The 19,238-nt window shown below is 36.4% G+C and overlaps 2 protein-coding genes across 10 annotated transcripts in view; one reads left to right on the forward strand and one right to left on the reverse strand.

The window, feature by feature from the left end:
• LOC105309737 (IQ domain-containing protein H-like) overlaps positions 1–2,460 on the reverse strand; it is a 36,432-nt gene extending 33,972 nt beyond the window's left edge. Inside the window, exon 1 of the mRNA XM_011385936.1 lies at positions 2,410–2,460. Within this exon, the coding sequence (XP_011384238.1) occupies positions 2,410–2,460 (51 nt within the window). The remainder of the gene's footprint in view (positions 1–2,409) is intronic.
• A 186-nt stretch (positions 2,461–2,646) lies between these two features.
• The window catches only part of AAGAB (alpha and gamma adaptin binding protein), a 49,202-nt gene continuing 32,610 nt past the window's right edge, over positions 2,647–19,238 (forward strand). For 8 of the 9 annotated variants that reach the window (XR_897420.2, XR_002778994.1, XR_002778993.1 and 5 more), the window contains exons 1-5: positions 2,647–2,802; positions 15,239–15,429; positions 15,567–15,663; positions 16,019–16,108; positions 18,743–18,826. Coding sequence is in view for 6 of the 9 variants with exons in the window: in XM_011385963.2 (XP_011384265.1) it covers positions 2,730–2,802; positions 15,239–15,429; positions 15,567–15,663; positions 16,019–16,108; positions 18,743–18,826 (535 nt within the window). In the remaining 3 variants the exon portion in view is untranslated. Of the gene's footprint in view, positions 2,803–10,701; positions 10,872–15,238; positions 15,430–15,566; positions 15,664–16,018; positions 16,109–18,742; positions 18,827–19,238 lie in introns of all 9 variants that reach the window. The other variant, XM_023527280.1, reaches the window with a different exon arrangement.

A 19,238-nucleotide genomic window follows, 5' to 3' on the forward strand; every position in this document is an offset into this window, starting at 1 on the left:
AGTAACTCTCAAACTTGAGCATTCATCAGAGTTGTCTGAAAGGCTTGTGAAAAATAGATCGCTTTGCCCCATTCCCAGAACTTCTGATTTAGCAGATCTGGAGTGGGGGCTGAGAATTTGCATTTCTCACAAGTTCTCAATTGGTGCTGATGATGCTGGTCCTTAGATCACATTTTGAGAACTGGTCTAAAGAGTTGCTTAATGTATCTGATTGAGACACAGACTCTCTCAGTCTCTCTCTCTCTCTCTCTCTCTCTCTCTATATATATATATACACACATACATACATACACACACACACACACACACACACACACACACACACACATATATAATGTTGACAGAAACAATTTGACTGCCTACGCTAATGGTGAAGGAAGTCTACAATAAAGAGAAATTATATAGCTTTGGAGAAATTTAATCGATTTATTTAGAGAGGGATCTAAACTAAGCTATATTTCCTACAGAAGAGAAAACTGAGGCCTGGAAGGGGAATTGACTAGCCCAAAGTTACCTACCTAGAAAAATGTGATTGCTAGGGTCGGACCTCAGTGTTCTGACTCCCAATCAAGTGTTCTTTCCACTAGAGGTACTGTTTATTGGTAGCCTGTTTGAAGGAAAGAAATCACAGCCCCAGGCAGAAGTAGAATCCACGTTACATGTCTGAAAATGGTGCTGTATGCTCACAAATACTCAGGACTCAGTGGGAAGTAGGAAAGGTCTTCCACATTTTCCTCGTTATACATATTCTATATATTACTGGGGAGAATTTTACATTGTATCTAGAGATCGGCCTCAATAATCAGATTAACATGGGGGCTCTCTCTCTACACAGCCTCTACTTAAAATAATTCCTTAAGCAAGTAGGGGTGCGAATCAGCATGGTTATGACTGTTCTTAGCTCTTCTGTTCTATTTTACAATTTGACAACAGACATTGATAGTGTAATGTTGTATTCTAGATCAATCAAACAGCTACTTTTGAATCCCACTCTGAAGTGAAAACGCTTCTGCCTTTTCAGTCAATACATTTTTCTACACTATTCCAAACCACAAGGGGAGCAGCCCTAGGAAGAAGAATTATCTCAAGGGAAAGTGTGAAATTAGGCATGAGAATTCTCCCCAGAATCTGGTCTCTTTTTTAGAGTTGTCCCAGGTCTGGAGAAATTGAGACACTAAAGAGAAACTTAATTGTTTCTGTAGTCAAATAAAGTATACTGTGGGGAAGAACTGACTGTTTCTGGATAAGAGGCTCCATTAGTGTTCCAATTGTTTGGAGTCTGTAAAATGGGCCCTGGATTTGGAAGGGGGTGTGTAGTGACTAATTAACCTTATCTAAAGAGAGGTCTGGCCTTTGCCCTTAGATACAGGGAGGTGATCTCTAATCTAAAATGTCCTGCTTGGTAGGAGTGTCTTTGCTTGGAGGCTTTGGCCATTGTAGATTTGAGTGAGAGTCCTAACAGAGTGACCTTAGGCAAATTATAGTCATATGGAACTAAATATACGAGTTAAAAGTGATGATATATGTAGAAACATTTTTAAACTACAATAGGTAAATGTGGGAAAAAAATGGTTTTACTAGTTCAGAAAAATCTTAGTGGAACCGTTACAAACTGTGTTATATTGGAGAAGTTAAGACTTTCTGGATATTTCCCCCTTCAGATTAGAAAAAATTATTCCCCTGCTTTTTAAATTTGTCATATTTTTATATTCAAAACTTTAACTTCATTTGCAACCCAAATTACCATTAATATATTTTCCTATATGTGTTTTCCCAAGCAAGGTGCTTTTCTTTTAGTGAGATAATTGACATAACATACTAGTTTCAGGTGTACAACATAATTTCATATTTGTATGTATTGGAAAATAATCACATTAGATCTAGTTAACATCCATCACCACACAGTTATTTTTTTCTTGTAATGAGCAGTTAAGATTTACTCTTGGCAACTTTCAAATATATAATACAGCATTATTAATTATAGTCACCATGCCATACACTACATGCCCAGGACTTATCTGCAAGGGAGTTTTAGATCCAAAAAACTGGGTGCTTAAGAAAAGCAGTTCACACCACCTCCCCAACATGTCTGTATCATTCCCACTCCCCTATATCTTGGTTTTAAGTGTCTCAGAACCTAATGTTTTAAAATAGTGCCTCAATGTACAGTGGAGTGTTCCAAAGTAAAGGTTATGGGGTGAGGTGGTCTTGAAGTTTTAACAGAGGCAGCATGATCATGCTCCTGGCACGCAACGTCCAGGGCATGGGCACTGGAAGTGTGGTAGGCTCATGAGCCAGGTGAGGGTTGGCATATTTGGCAGCTCTCTGGAGGCAGTTTGGGGGCGGCACTGCTGGGCTCGTTCAGAAGAGTCTTAGCTAGGCAGAGCCTGGCGGGGCCCAGTTCCCCACCTGGATTAAGATGGTTCCGATTGGGTCGTAGTTTTCTGTACCCTGAGCCATGGCTAGGACCTGGGAGGGCTATCTCCTCCCAGAGTCCGGGTGTGCAGGAGCAGAAACCTCCTGCGGAGGGAGCTGGTCCCCATGGCAACACCACACGCGGCCCGGCCTGTCCTACGCCGGGAGCGGAAGAGGGGGTGAGGGAGGAGTCAGGGTAGCCCGGCCATTCCGAGAACGCTCCCTTCCTGGCTCATCCCCCCTGCGCGTCGGCAGCCGTGGTGCAGCCCAAGGCGGAAGCGGCTTCCTGACGGAACCGGCTCACGAGCGTCGTTATGGCTGCGGGCATCCCCTGTGCTCTAATCACCAGCTGCTCCTCCACCTTCACCGGAGACCGGCTGGTCCAACGTAAGTAGCTAGGCTCCTGGACCGACCACCCAGCTTCTCGAACTCCGGCGGGCGACAGCCTCAGCACCGCGGCTTCCCTCTGGGCCTTAGTCCCCGCCGCGGGCCTAAGGCCCCTTGTGTGCCCCTCAGATTCGATGAAGGTGCCCTGTCCACGCAGGTGTTTGCACTAGCTTTCACACTCGTTCCTTTTCTGTCTTCTTGGGCCACTGTTGCAGTTCTTCCTGCTTTTTCGGTAAAGTAAGAGTAATCCCTGTCCCGCCCAGTCCACAGGTTTTTGCGGGAATCCTCCGAAGGCAGTCTCGAAATTGTACGGAGTTACGCGAGTGTAAGTGCAGGAATTTAGATTTTTGTTGCTATCCCTGCTTCTGAGATAGTTTGTTTCCCCTTGACTACTTTAATGTATATATTATAAGACTTGTTAGCCTTCTCCCCGCCACTCCAGTTAATTCACTGCCTTGCTTCTCTACTGAGACGTAGGCTCTCCACCAACGTTAGTATTACTGTGCCTAGTCCCGTTGCCTCTGGACCTTCATAATGACCAACAAACTAAGTAATTCTGAAAAGAAACCGTAGGCGAGGAGACCAGTGTACTAAAGAGGGCATAGGACTGGGTGGTAGGCACTTCTACTAAAGGATTCTGGAAAGTTGATCATAACTCAGGACTCCTGTTTTTAACGTGTGGCCTCGAGTCAGAGCACTGTTCTCAGTTGAAAGTTAAGCACAATTAACCTTTGCTCTCCAGTTTCTTATCTGTAAAATGGTGATAATTTTCTCAGGATTGTTGCGCTTAACTCAGAGACTGGCACATTCAAATTTGTATAATACGTATATTTACATAAAATATAGTTTATATATAACACTTTATATGTAATTTTTGTTCTGATATTTTTTATTTAACATAATAAATTGGTTTCCATCATTTATTACATCTAGTGAACGTATCAGAATTTGCTTAAGATTTTTGGCGTATTTAACTTTCCAAAAGAATTACCCTTGAACAACAAAGTTGTTCAAAGTTGACCCTTGAACAACACGGGTTTGAACTGCCTGGGTTTAGTTATATGTGGATTTTTTTTTCAATAAATACTATAAATGTATTTTCTCTTCCTTATGATTTTCTTAACATTTTTTTCTCTAGCTTTATTGTAAGAATACAGTATATAATACAAGTAACATAAAATATGTGTTAATTATCTGAAACATGTTAGCGGTAAGGCTATATGTTACATAGAGTTGGCCCATAGTAATACTGTTTTTCTTCAAAGTATAATGGCATCATTGTGAGAAAATTAATTCCATAAAATGATCCACTTTATATGTAAAAATACCTCTTTGATAACTCAAAAGCCAGCTTTTTTGTTCTTTAAAATTAGATGACCTTTCCTTTATGATTCCATTAATGTTATATAGTGAAAAATAAGAGCAAATAGTGAACTGATTACTTGAGTAGGAAAAAGTGAACTGTAAAAGAACTTTATCTTTTCCAGGTTAATGAGTAGGCTCATGGTAATGGTAGTGGAATGCAGCATTTGCTGAGCATTCATTACGTTTTACCATAATTAAAGATTGAATCAAATTAATTACAAATTGAGTCTAATTTTGGCATAAGAGATGGAGACTACCTTAATAAGTGACTTTTGTCAAGTGTTCAGTGGTATTAGGCCATAGTATGATTTTGAATTGAAATCTGATCTTTTTTGGGAAGGGTTTCATTCCATGCATCAGGAAGAGGAGCTTTTATGGGTTCTCTGGTTTCTCTTTCCTTTGACATTTGGTCCATTTTACTGCTTTTAGCCAGTCAACAATGGAAAATATTTCATAACCAAATAAGCAAGTTTGTTAAAAATATACATTAAATAAAAATCCATAGCCCTCTACTATGGATAAAATGCATGCATGGACTTTGTGAGAAACTCTTCATTTTGTCACTCAAGAATCTTATTTACAGTATTCTGGGTGGATGTCTGGCGTCAGATAAAAGGGGCATTACAGACTTACAGTGTAGACGTTTAAAGGAAAATGAAGGCTCAGGACTCTTGAGGGACTTGTGCAAGGCTATATGTGGTGTGAGAGCAGGTGTTTGTACTTCAAGGCCAGACGTCTTCCCACTTCACTTATATGAACATTTACTTTTATTCGGGAGAATTGTATTCTGATATATATTAAGCACAGAGCTAGTCTCTGTGCCAGTTACTGTAACTGAAATAATGACTGAAGTACTATTCCTGCCCTCAAGAGGGATATAGTGAAAGTGTGTGCTTCACCTGTGAAAATAATAAAATGTCGATACCTAAGTTTTAACTTCTTACTCTACTTGCTTGGAAGGAACTTTAGATAGAAAAGTCCTTGGAGACTTGTTTGGTTTTAAAGTACGTTATGCCAACTCGGCAACTGTAAGCCATTCAGGTTCTACATCTTAACATTTGGAGCCAAATTCTTTTAATGAAATGTGGGAATTTGGAGATCTTATATCAAGCACTTCTATGTATATCAGTACTCTTCCAGGACATGTTTTTATGTTGTTTAATTTGGTTCTTATTTCGCTGTGAAGTTATAAAGTCAGTTCTCTCCATTTTATAAATGAAGAATTCAGGGCTTGAAAATACTAACTGACTTGCCCAAAGTGTTCAAGTAATAAGTGCTGGAGCATAGATTCACATTCAGAATTTGTATGCATGGGGCATGTGAATGAAATGTTTTGGAATTCCTTAGCAATCAGAACTATTTAAGGTGTCATTGGTGTGAGAAATGGTAGAGAAGATTAACCCTAAAATAAGGTATTAAAATAATTACACAGGCAAAGCTAGTCATCATTTATGACATTGCTTCTTTGGGAAACATTCATTCTTCTGCAAGACTGAGAGTTTGTTTCTAGGTCTGTCAGAGTCCTATACTTACAAAAGGATCTTAAAGTAATTTACTGGGGCAAACATTCTTATTTCGTAGACGGGGACTGTTGCGCAGCTTAGCCAACATTATCTAGCAAGGGAATAGGGATAAGAGCTTGGGTCTTTAATTTGTATTTTTCTGTAGCTGTTTTATGAGATATTCTAAGTGGAGCCTTTAGTTTATTCTGGAAGTAAGTAATTTTGCTTAAGCAAAGTTGCTTATTTTGTTGTGGTAGGAGGACTCTGCCTTTGATTGGATTGTATATCTCCAAGAATTTATTTTCTTCAAAGGAAGAAAGATTGGGCCATCAAGATCTACCAAATGAGCCTAGAGTTGTCACTACAGAGTGATTCAGTAAGTGGTCAGTGATTTCAACTGGTTATGGGAGTGGTGATACTTTGGTTTGTTTTTAGTTATGACAGTATATTTAAATTTTTTCATTTAACATTAAAAGAAGGCTTAGATTTTTATCTTTATTAAAAGAAGAATGGTAAGTCATCACCTACGGTGGAGGGAAATATTAAATACAAGTTCATATTCCCTCCAGACCCAAAGGGACTCAAAAAGCACATATTGTTTTCCAGTGTGCATGCGCAAGCATATGTGTGTGTGTGTGTCTGTGTCTGTGTGAAATTAAAGCCCAAAGAAATTGTGATTTTCTAGGTTTTCAGCTCAAAAGTTGAGGAGTCAAAATTCAAGTATTCAATGTAGAGCTAGGGATATGAGAAATTACAGTAGAAGGTTTTACTACTAAAATGAGAATTTTTTGGCTTATAATAAGCTTATACTTTTTCTTTTATGGTAGTTGGAGCCTTCGTACATTAACTATGATATATTTAATAATAAATTAAAATGCCTCTATTGATGCCCAATATACTTGCTTACTTGTGGAGTAGGGAATTTGACTTTTTGTGTTCTAAAACTTGAAGTTTTAGACTAATCCCTTCGTTGATGAGTTAAATGATTATCAGATGTGTGTCTTCCTAATAAATGGCATTCCAGTAAATAGGAGTGGAGAGTAGGAGGAGAAACACCAGTGGAAGAGTATTAAGAATCAGCCCATGTTGCACAAAACCATTAGGGTTACAAATTTGTTGTATCAGCATGGAAGATTGAGTATATCTAGACTCAGACCTTTACTGCAGGGCCATCTAACTGCTTGTTTTTATATAGAAAAGGTAAAAACACCTACAAAGTATGCACTGGTCATTTGGTTTAAACAACTTGCTGCTTTTTGACCTTTATAATTCCTCAACAAATAATGACACTCAGTAGCTAATGAAATCTGATGTAAAACCATTTTTTAAAAGTTAAAGTATGAAAATAATTTTGTTTTAAATATGCCTGGCAAGAATAATAATCTGGATATGACATTGTCTTTATGTTGGAGCAAGTGTACACAGATACCACAAACACATCTCTAATAATTACTTATCCAGGAAGCAAGATTGATGTAGTTGAAGACAGGATAGTTGTGAAACTCTAAAAGAGCCTTTATATTTTAGGTTCAGTAACAAATAACCTATTTAGGGTTTAATTTTCAACACAGACCTGAAGGCTGGTTGTACACAGAGGTGGGGAAAAGTATTATTGTGCTTGGGTCAAATCAGTATGCTCAGAGCAAGAAAATGTATGTTCATTTGGTAATGCAGAGTACTGTTAATGCTGACAGAATTCCCATTCTGTCTGAATTTTGCTGGAGTTGTTCAGGATTTTTGTGGGGGAAAATATGTGAATTGAGCCTTGAGTGCTACGCTCTTCCTCGCTGACTTTAAGCAAGTTAACCTTTTCATTCCACAGATATTTACTGAGTGTCTTTACATCTGCAATCAATATTCTAAGTATCTCAAACATTGCCTCAGTCACCTAGTTCATAAGTTAAATGAGGGTGTTATCTTCCAGCTTACACTATTTTTTTAGCCGCTTTATTGAAGTATAATTTAGATACCATAAAATCCACCCGTTTTAAGGGTAGACCATTTCTATCCTAGAAGGAAACCTTGTGTCTGTTTGTAGTCACTCCCCATTCACACCCCCAGCTCTAGGCAGCCACTAATGTACTTTCCATCTTCACAAATTTGCCTTTTTTTGAATATTTTATATAGAAGAAATCATATAATATGTGGTCTCTTGTGTTTGGCTTCTTTTACTTAGCTTAATGTTTTTGAGATTCATCCATGTCGATTGTGTTTCATATTCCATTATATAGATATACTACAATTTATCAGTTCATCAGTTAATAGACATTTGGGTTGTTTCCACTTTTTGGCTATTATGAATAATGCTGTTACGGGCATCCTAAGAAACTATTGTATTATTTTAAGAAACTGCCAAACTGTTTTCCAGAGCAGCTAGCTGTACCATTTTACATTCCCATCAGCATTGTGTGAGAGTTCCAATTTGTCCACATTTTCAACACTTGTTATTGTTCGTATTTTTTATTTTAGCCATTCTAGTGGGTATGAGGTAATATCTCATTGTGGTTTTGATTTGCATTTCCTCAATAACTAATTATGTTGAGAATCTTTTCACATGCATATAGTCCATTTATACATCTTCTTTGGTGAAATGGCTATTCAAATATTTTGCCTATTTTTAAATTGGGCTTTTTGTCTTAATGAGTTGTAAGAGAACTTTAGATATAGTATTCTGGATACAAATCTCTTATCACATATATAATTTGCAAATATTTCCACCCATTCTGTGGCTTGTCTTTTGGTTTTGTTGATGGTATGTTTTGAAATGCAAAAGTTTTTAATTATGATGAAGTCCAATTTATCAGTGTTTTCTTTTTTCCAAGTTCTTTTGACCATATATTGCCCAATCATGATTTTATCCTTCTTGAAGGATGTTGGAAACTGGGATGTTTGATCTCTTAGCTTGTGATGTTTTCCAAAGGATCAAACTTATTTTCAATATTTGAATACAGGGGCTAGAAAGTAAATTTTCATGAAACTTATTTTGTTTGGGAAATTTATCTAGACAGGTTTACCTTCTTTCACAGTAAGTTAGCGTCTGCTGCAGATACTATTGTTTTCCTGAGTAGACATTGACATCTTTTGTGAGGTTTTATTTCTCGATGGTGATTTGTTTTTGAAAAATTACCTTTTGAATATAAATATATTTTATCTCATAATTGTTCTTTTTAGGCTTTTGTATCCTTTCTTCCAGAAAACCACCATTCATAAATTATTTTCAAAGCATCTAAGATTAATTGCCGGATAGTTTTTGTGGTTAAAATAAGTAAAGAAGACATTTGAGATATATTTTATGAGAGATAGGTTTTATCAGATACAAATGAAAGGCATTAATATATGTGGTGGGAGGTTATGATGCCTGGCCGTAAAGGCTAGTTTCAGTTCTATGAGGAAAAATAAAACCAACTTTACATTCCAGAACTTTTATTTTATTTCATGAACAGCTAAGTCAGCTTCACAAGTTCTTGTGTAGGGTTTCTCAACCTTAGCACTGTTGACATTTTGGACTGGGTAATTCTTTGTTGTGCAGGCTGTCCTCTGCATTGCAGGATTATCATCAGTATTCTTGGCCTCTGCCCACTAGTCTCCCCACTTTTGGAGACAACCAAAAATGTCTCCAGATATTGATATACGTTCCCTGAGGAGCAAAATCACCTCCCTATAAAGAATCACTGCTTTAGATATATATCTAGAACTATGACTTTGAACAGATAACAGTGATGAAATTCAAAGAAGTCCACCCCACCCCCAAATTTGGGTAGGAATTAATCCATCATTTGTGCCATTGATCTTTGCATACAGTCCATAAAACTTAAAGGCTGATGGTTCCCCCTTAGCTCTCTTAAAACACTTCTCCATATTCTCTTTCTCCTTCCTGCCAGCTTTATGTTTTGTGTGTGCATGTGTTGTCTTTCACTGCATTGTGAGGTCTTCTAAGAGCGAGCAGAGACCATGTAACTTCTCGGGCCCCCTCCATTATTTTAAGTTGAAGCTGTGGTATCCAGTTCCAGATGGCTATTGGGAAAAAGTAAACTTGAGGAAAAGGAGGAGGACTGAGTTGGATTTCCTCTGCTTCAACTTTTAAAACTTTTCCACTGTGATATAAAAAGCCCCAAAGCACGTGGAAATGTGATGAATTTAGAGTGTGACCAAAGAGAAGGTGTGTGTGAGGGAAAAGTAATTAAGTGTTGTAAACAAACCAGAATTGCTGTATTCTTGTTAAAGCAGTGGTATGTTGCTTTAACTCAATCCAGTTATTCTTCCTTCAGCAACTTAATACTGCTCCAGTAATTGATCTGTCATATAGACTGAAACAAGTTCTGCATATGCAGTTGATCCTTGAACAATGTGGGGATTAGGAGCACTGACCCTGCCCCCCCCCGCCCCCGCGCGCGCGCGCACAGTCAAAAATCCATGTATAACTTTTGACTCCCCCAAAACTTAACTATTGTGCTTGCACCAGGAGGTTGCAGGGCGATTACTCAGAGAATCACAGATATGAATTTCCCGACATTTGCCTGTATAAAGTCCCAAATTTAACACTGCACAGTTTTAATCTTTAAATGACACACAGGCTCCATTGCAGCAGTATCATCTACTCCTAGTACTTGAGGAATAACTTGTTAGTTATTAACTGCTACAAAGTATTTGACAGAGCAACACCCACCTTGTTTGACATTCTCAGGAAATTGGGCTATGGAATTATATAACTGGTTGCAACAATATGAACCTTTACAATTTTTAAGTCTCTTTCTGCCTGTCCTTGCAGGTTAATGAAAACTTTGGCTTTCATATTTTTTCCCAAATCACATTTTGCTCAATTCTTTGCTTTTAAAATGGCTACTTTTCCCTTCAACAGATGTCAGACTCTGCTGCCTCCTATAATTTTCCTAATTGCTTTCTCTTCTGTCTCAGTTTATGCCTTAACAATGGAAAAGAAAAATATGAGAAGGCATGTTTTGAAAAGGGTGGGGCCAGAACAGCTTAAAGGAGATGATTATTTCCTAATCTTAATGTTTCTTACTCTCCTCAGTGCATCTCTAACCCATCCTGCTGTCAATAGTGTTGTCACATGTGCAAAAAACTGAGCTGGGAAGGAGGAAATGAACATTTACTGAGGGCCTACTGTGTGTACTTTCTTATGTGTTGTTTCACTTAATCTTCAAGAAGCCTTTTGGGAAGTGTTTTTGTCCCCATTTGCAGGTAAGGAAATGAGACAATGAGAGTTATTTTCTTGGTCATATAGAAGGCCAGCATTCAGATGCTGGTCTGTCTGACCCCAGGTCTGTGCTCTCTGTTTTATAGCCTGGCCTTTTCTGGTCTGCTTAGTACTGCCATGACGAAGAGAAGGGAAAGGAACTTTGGGTCCCAGAAGAATGAATACCGTAAAAGACACTTGTATCTGGGGTTGAGCTTATGATACCTAGTTGTAAAGGCAGGTTCAGTTCTGTGAGAGAATGAATAAAAACAACTGCATTCTCAGAAGAGTGCTGATTTCTGGAAGGATCATCTTGATTTGAAGTGGCAGCTATTTCCTCAGGGCGTGGAATATATGATTTAACCACTGGACAACTTTTCTTCACAAAGAATGTGATGATTGGCTAAGTGTATATTAGTTCTACTGATATTAAAAGTGTCCTTAATTCTACTAAAGGAGATTTAAGTAAACCAAAACACTATCAATGCACTTAGTTTGGAAAGCACTTAATTTTGTCTTTTTTGGCATGGGATAGGTAAGGGGGCAGGTAGGGGCAATATATGTGTGCATGTATGTCTTAGTATATTTGTGTGAAACTAAATGAATATTTGTGGTGGTTTGGGAATTCACCTTGGAACTTCAGTTGGCTTCCTAATTTATGCTAAAGAGAGTATCAAGTCTTATCCTGAACCATAGAAAGCTAGCTGCCTCCTTTCTTCCCAAATGTACACTTCCTCTGAGGGAAGGAACATTAGGATAGATGGGGAATAGTGGAAAGCAGGGCCAGTGGAAGAGGGAGTTGTTGGATTACTGAACCGAAATGCTTCCTTGGCACACAGCTTTCTTCAACTCTTCCAAATTTTTCTTTTCACTAACTTGCCATGTGGGACTCTAGGGGAAATAAGTTCACCAAGGAAGTGAGAAAGTAAATAGGAGTTGCTGGAGAATTGTTGGCTATGTAAAACTGTTTCTCAAACAGGGAAAGAGATTTATACTTGCACTTAAAACTGGGGGAAAGGTTTATACTTGCTACCGGATCTGGGTCAACATTTAACTTCTCATCTGAAAACACTATAAATTAACTATTTTAAGCTGCGAAACCAAGTTTGTAGTAACAGACCCAGCAATTAATCACCTAGCGTTTGTTAAAAAAAAAAAAATGATGTATTACAGCTCCACCAGGTGGCTGCCAACAGTGTGAATGAGACAGGCTGACATGCACCAGGAGGAGGGAGAAGCTGCTCTTGATTTTATTTGTGCATCATTTTGACTACATCAAATTCAGTTTAGTGAAGGGCAAAGAAAAGAGGCCATTGCAGATTTTTCTAGGAATTTTGTCTGGCAACCCCCTCACCCCTGCCCACCCCCCCCCCCCACACAAGATCATTATACATTATGACTCACTTTTGACATATGAATACCCAAAACCCATGGACAGTTTTCTGATGGGTAATTGTGCTGCAGGCTCATGAATTATGGTGCCCTCATTCTGACTATTTTTGGTTTTCATAAAAGGGTAAAGGGTACTGTAGGCCCATAGGTTAGTTTTGGCTTGTGACCATTAGACACTTGAGTTTGATCTGGCTCAGATGCTGTATATCATAACGTGTAATGCTTCATAGTGTAGTAAGAATGCTGGTGACCTGAATTCCGTTTTAGGCTGTGCTCCTTTTAGGTATGTGGCATCTTTTTTCTGGCTCTCAGTTTTATCATCTGTGAAATGAGTGAATTATACTGGCTGATCTCCAGAAACTCTTAGCCATATTTATAAGCATTTGAGTCATTTTTGTTTTAATTTGGAAAAGAATAAACTTGTTAAACATTTGAAATCAAACAGAAAAGAGGAAGAAAAGCTAAATTAGTATAGACATTTACATTTTTAAAATTAAACTACATTGTATTTATGATAAAAACTAGAATGAGACAGTCTTCTCTATTCTCTCTCAAGTTGTAATATGGCACTGATGTGATAAAGTCAATATGCGGCCTTGCTGAAAGTATATGATTAGACAAAATGTTAAAAATAAGTAAATTGAGTTATCAAATCGTTTTAGGCAGCACAAAGAATAAAAAAAATGCAGCTACTAAAACATTGAAAGGTGAAATTCATTGTCCCAATTTATTGGTTCTGTTGTCATCTAGGTTAGGGAAAAGAGAAATAGCTTCTTTCTATGTGTTAAGTGAATATCTTAATCATTTGAAAATCAAAGGTATTATAAAATTGAAATTTTAAGTGCTCTGAGTAACACTCATTGGTTTGTTTGTATTCTAAACATTGATTAATAAAATGAACTATCCTTAATAGATCCAGATATTCTAAATTGCTATTAGTTAAGTATATGACATTTTAATTGATTTTATTTTTAATATTAGTTGAAGGCACAGTCTTGAAAAAAAAACATAACCCAAATTTTATTTCAGTTTTTAGGAATACAACCCATTTAGGAAATACCAAGAACAGATTGTGGACTGGTAGGAGAACCAGCCCCATGTTCCTTGTACTTTCCCCATTAACAAATGATTTCATTATTTTGCTCTTTCTGCTTCCCCCTTAAAAAAAAGTCTTTTTTTTTTTTTTTTAATTTTAAAAAATTACCCATGAATGAAGACGGATCCATATGGTGGTTCCTCCTACCCTTTCAAAGTAATCAGTTTATACATTTTTTGCTACTCTCCTTGGTTTAGTTTGTCTTCTTCCATATGTGCTTTTATTGGCATATTGCTGTGCCACCTGCTTAGAGTTTGGAGTATTAGCTTTGAATGCAATATAGACTTTGATCTAGGAGTTTTTTTCCTGTGAGACATTTAGATGAAAACAGTCTTTGATTTTAATAACTTATGTGTTCTTCCTGCTTATTTCCTACCTGAACTTGTCATGAGACTCCATGAGGGACATTGCAGCTGGTTGCTATGAAATTGATTGATAATTAAGATTATGATTTTAGGTAGAAATTAAGCAGAACTGCATTTTTAAAGAAACTGGGTAAACTGAGATTTTCAGTATTGGCACAGACCTGTTAAGAATAATTATTCTGATTTCGGTGAAAATTTTTTAGAAGCTTCAGAGTCTGCCTCAAGTAAAGTCTTAAATTTATTTTAAATTTAATTTTTTTATTTAAGAAGTTTCATTTTCATTTCCTCCTAATAACAACATGATGAAAGTTTACCAGTGAAAAGAATGCATGTACACACATCCATGCTTTATATATTATTAATTATTCCTAGCAGTTGTTTGGACTACATAGTTTCCCCATATCTTTTTGTTGAGCAAAAAACTATGGCAATGTTCCAAATACATAATCTCAGCTCTGGAATTTAAAATTTAATTTCTACTTTTCACTGGTCTTCTAATTGTGAGTTTGAGAAATATTTTACATATTCATCATATTAGGCATTGAAAAGGAGTTTGTGGCCATTTTGCTGTACATTTTTTATAATAACCCAATTAGTGGCATGTCATTTTACTCCTCTAAGTTCATTTTCCACATCTGTATAAAATGGAGGTTGTGGGTATGGGCATGAGAGACGGGAGTGTAGGTTAGAACACTTTCTAATGTCTCTTCCAGTTCTAAACATTTTATGACATTATGGAGGCAAAATGCTTCGTTGGTTCCATGACTACATATATTTTTGTTTATCATTAACCTAGCTTTTCCTGTGAGAATTTCATTAGTCATATCATGCTGCACATGGGTTTCTGAAAGATTTCGTTGTATTTTAAATCATTTAATTTGCTTGGCTATTATGCATTTAAAATTTCCCAGAAATATCTTTGTCAAAGAAGAATTTGAGTTGGCTTTCAGAAAATCTGAACAAGGCTGATTATAAATGGAATGGGGGTCATTTATCAGTATACATTCTTTTTATTTTATTAGTTGAATTAATGTGTAAGCTTTTGCAGCAAGGAATATGTGTAGCTCTTCATTTTATTAATGGGTTAGCCTTAATCCTACCTTCCTTTTAACACTCAATAAATACAAAATAGTTACAAATTCTTTAGGATTCTTATAATCTTCCATCTTCATGAAGTACATAAGCAATAAAATAAATAACAGCTGTCATCATTTCTCTTCTACTCACTTTTATCTGGGCATTTGGTTAGATGACTATTTGTTCTTTACTACTGTCTGATCTAGTCAGAATACTTTTTGTGTTCTTAAGGAAAAAAAGCCAGTGAGTTAAATTATGTCACTGTTACTTTTACAATCAAATGACCAGAGAAGAAAATACTCTAATAAATGTGAGATCCTTTGAAATCCTTGCATGAAGGGAATCAGCTGACTTACCATATTAATCTAGTATCTTATTGAGAAAATTGACCAATGTATATTGGTTTTGCACTTTCCATGGTAATATTGTGTCATTTATTAAGATATCCTTGGAACAGAAGATCTTATTGTGGAAGCGACATCCACCGATGCTGTGAGATTTTATCCTTGGACCATTGATAATAAATACTATTCGGCGGATATCAATCTGTGCGTAGTGCCAAACAAGTTTCTCATCACTGCAGAGATTGCAGAGTCTGTCCAAGCATTTGTGGTTTACTTTGACAGCACACAAGTAAGATTTTGTTTTTCATGGAATCTTGAATAAGAAATTATCTTGTGCTTTCTTTTCCCCCCCCCGCCCTGCCTTTTCTATGTGTTCTCCTAATGTATCTTTTTCTATTTTTGTTTGTTTATTTTCCCTCCCTCTAGAAATCTGGTCTTGATAGTGTCTCCACGTGGCTTCCACTGGTAGAAGGATGGTTACCTGAGGTGATGATCTTGGTCTGTGATAGAGTGTCTGAAAATGGTAAGATACTTTGATGGGACGGTAGTTGGCACATATATTTGCCATTCCTTGATAAACAGAGTACATTAGTTTTCTTAACTTAGAAGAGTACCTCTCATGTTGCTTTATTACTTTACATAAATATTTTCAGCTATTTCTCTTTGGAATCTTGCAACATTTTCTTTTCTTTCTTGACACTTTGGGTTTAGGAAATTATTTTCTTTATATTACTTTATTCTGGATGCCTTTAAATAACATCGACATTAATGGAAACACATTGAGATTTGTGGAGAGTATTGCAGCAATATTCATTTTTGTTTTTTTACTTAGTTTTGTTTTTGCTTTTTTTTTTTTTTTTTTTGGCATGTTATTTTAGGTGTAAACCGACAAAAAGCTCAAGAATGGTGTATCAAACATGGCTTTGAATTGGTAGAACTTAGTCCGGAAGAGTTGCCTGAGGACGATGGTAAGTGTTGATGTCGGGAGAAAACGTGGCATTTGGATTCAGATATGAGATTATTTGATTCAGGGAAGAAGAATCACAGTGAAATTCAAAAAACAATGTTTTTCCCTTAGCCGTTTGAAAAGATTTGTGCGAAACCTATTGATGTGGTCTTAACATTAATCAAATAATCCATTTATATGGTTTCACTACCCATTTTAGGACTTTTGAGATGTTGTTTTTCTTATGGATAAAGTTGGAGGATTTCTACCTTAAATCTGTCATTTCCCCAATCTCTTATCCTTTCTCCATGGCCCAAAATGAAGAGTTCTACTTATATTCATAAATAGGTAAAGTTTATGCTCCTTATTTTGAATTCTTAGTAACTTAAGACTGAATTCTCAGAAACCATAGAGGTATGTCAGTTCTATTTGTATGTCTTTTGGACATTTAAAACCAAAAGTAGACCCAGGATGCCCTCTTGGGGTAGCTCTGCACTTAAGTGCCTCTACTACAGTCTGGACCTTCTATTTCTCCCCCTTCTTCCTGTACCCTCTTTCATTTTTCTTTTTCATCTTTATTCCTTCCAAGTTCACCTATGCTAGCTGCTGTGGGATGTACCAAGATAAGACACATTTTGGCCTCCCAAAACCCTATAACCTGGTACAAGAGATAAAACATGAATATAAATAATCGAATTACCAAGTGGGATGTTATAAGCATTATAAAAAAAATATTGGTACTGTGGTACTTCAGAGACAGAAGAGATCATTTCAAAGAATGAATGGGCACCGTGAACTCTTAAATGTCACCTGTTCCATGGAGAAGAAATTGTAAATGTACTGGAATTGTATTTAGAGGACTAGTAGGGAGGTGGCATTGAGAAGACGCCAGTTTTTCCAAAAGACATTCTAGGCAGGGGTAACCAATACAAGTTAAAGTACATGGATAGGTTATAAGTAATCATTACATGAAAGCTTATTTTAAAAATAAGAAATGTCTTTCTATATTAAGGCTTGCTTAGAATTTTTCCAAAATGTTACCTTTGGGAATAAAACCCTGCCAGAGAAGAGAACAAAAATGAAATAAAAAGGCTGGTTTTTCTCCCTGTACATTTTTAAGGATATTGAAAATTAACAAGTACAATTTCTTCTTCCATGTTTTTCTAGGTCCCCTAAAACTTGCACCCTCTGTTGTGTATGTGAGCCTGAGTGTAATCACTTATTTCTCTCACTGGAATTTTCTCTTCTTCCTATTGTCCTAGAGAATCAACGTTTGAGTCCTTTATTTAAATTTGTTTTCATTTTGGAATTTCTGTTCCTTTATACCCTTACACTTCTTCTTGCTCCTTGTCTGAACATGTTCTTGTATTAATCTTGAGATAGATTTTTGGCATATCATCTTTTGGTAACATAAGTAAAACCTTGTTAGAATTTTTTTAATACAGTTACCAAGCCATATATATTCTCATCCCTTATTTGCATATATTATTCGAACATCAATATGAGACTTTATGCTTGTTGGTATTAAATTTGATCTTATTGTTGGCTCTTTATTTCAGATTATATTTTTGCTTCCTGGTTATATCATCTGAAGTATTAGTTATTCTTTCAATAATTAGATAATAGGCAGCATAATGCATCTTTCCTCTAGGGGAGATGTGCGCGGAGTGGTGTCAGGCCTACATTTTTTTTTTTTAAGAATAACGTAAGTGATTTGCCCTTGATCAAAAGCTAATAAGTTGCAGAGCCTGGGTTCAAATTCAGATCTTTTGACTTCTAATACTCCGCTCTTCTTGTAAACTACCCAGAGCCAGGCCAGGCCAGGCCACTGGAGACAGGTTCTATGTGGAGTGTGCTCTGTAAACTTGTAGGAGACATTTTTCTTTCAGTCTTACAATACTCATTTGCTGATGGATCTCCATTTCCTTTATATGCATTCATTCCTGCAATGTAGCTAAGAATACCACCTTATTATTGGTATGCCGACTAGGGTTACCACCTGTTGTTTAGAGGAGTACCAATTAAATTTTAGAAGTAGGGTAATACCAATAACTAAACTAAATTGTTGGGATTTTTTAAATGATACTTTGCCTGTCTCTAACACTCTGGATTTAGTAATTTCACTTCTCACTCTTAAACTATCTTTCTCTGATCAAGAAATTGTTCTCTATTTTCTAGATATGTGTTATAAACAATAATTATTATTTTATGATTCCCAGAAGACAGGGCATTTACAGGATTATTTAGCATACTAAGAGAACCATTCCTGCCTTCAGGAAACTTGTTCTCTATAAATAAGCAAGATTGGTATCTCTAGTACTCTCCCAGGATTGTGTAATTAATGCAAACTAACATTTTCAGGAGAATATGAAAAGATGCCACTGGTGAGGCAATGAGTACGATGTTCTTATATAAACTCATTATATTGTGTGTTTTCCTTAATTGTTTTAGTTTTTATTATCTTGTCAGGAGCTCTAAACTCTGTATTTGCTTTATTTTCTTCCTTATTACATAAGTTACAATGTGAAGTAACTAAGCAAAATAATTGAGCTATAGTTATTAAAAAATATGACTTAGGCAATATATATACACATATAGGTATGTATGTATAAGTGCATGCATAAAAATACATATATATTTTTATCTTCCTAATTAGATGACTTCCCAGAATCTACAGGAGTAAAGCGAATTGTTCAAGCCTTGAATGCCAATGTGTGGTCCAATGTAGTGATGAAGAATGGTAAGTAACTTGGGACTGAAAGCCCTAAAGAGTTTTTTCCTCCTGTTCCTTGTAAGTTTTAAATTATTCGGATGTATATGGAACCATTAGGATTACGTGAAATCTGTAGATTTGTTAAATTTTAAGTCTCTTGTTAAAGAGCCAAAAATAATAGTTCTAAGAATTTTTAATATATGTTTAATAGTTAATTCAACAAGTATTTAGTGCTTTCTTATAATATGCCTAGCATTGTCATTAGCTTTGAGAAGTACCCCCATATTGTAAAACATGAACTCTCTCCTTAAAGAGCTCATAGTTCACCTGTGGAATCAAAGTGTGCAATTTTAAAATGCTAGGTAACTATAGAAGGCAGTCTGAGGTGAGTGCAGAATGACTTATACAGCAGCAAATGCCCAGAGGTCAGAGAAGTGTT

Source organism: Pteropus vampyrus, unplaced genomic scaffold (assembly GCF_000151845.1).
Source record: "Pteropus vampyrus isolate Shadow unplaced genomic scaffold, Pvam_2.0 Scaffold15, whole genome shotgun sequence".
NCBI classification, from domain to species: Eukaryota; Metazoa; Chordata; class Mammalia; order Chiroptera; family Pteropodidae; genus Pteropus; species Pteropus vampyrus.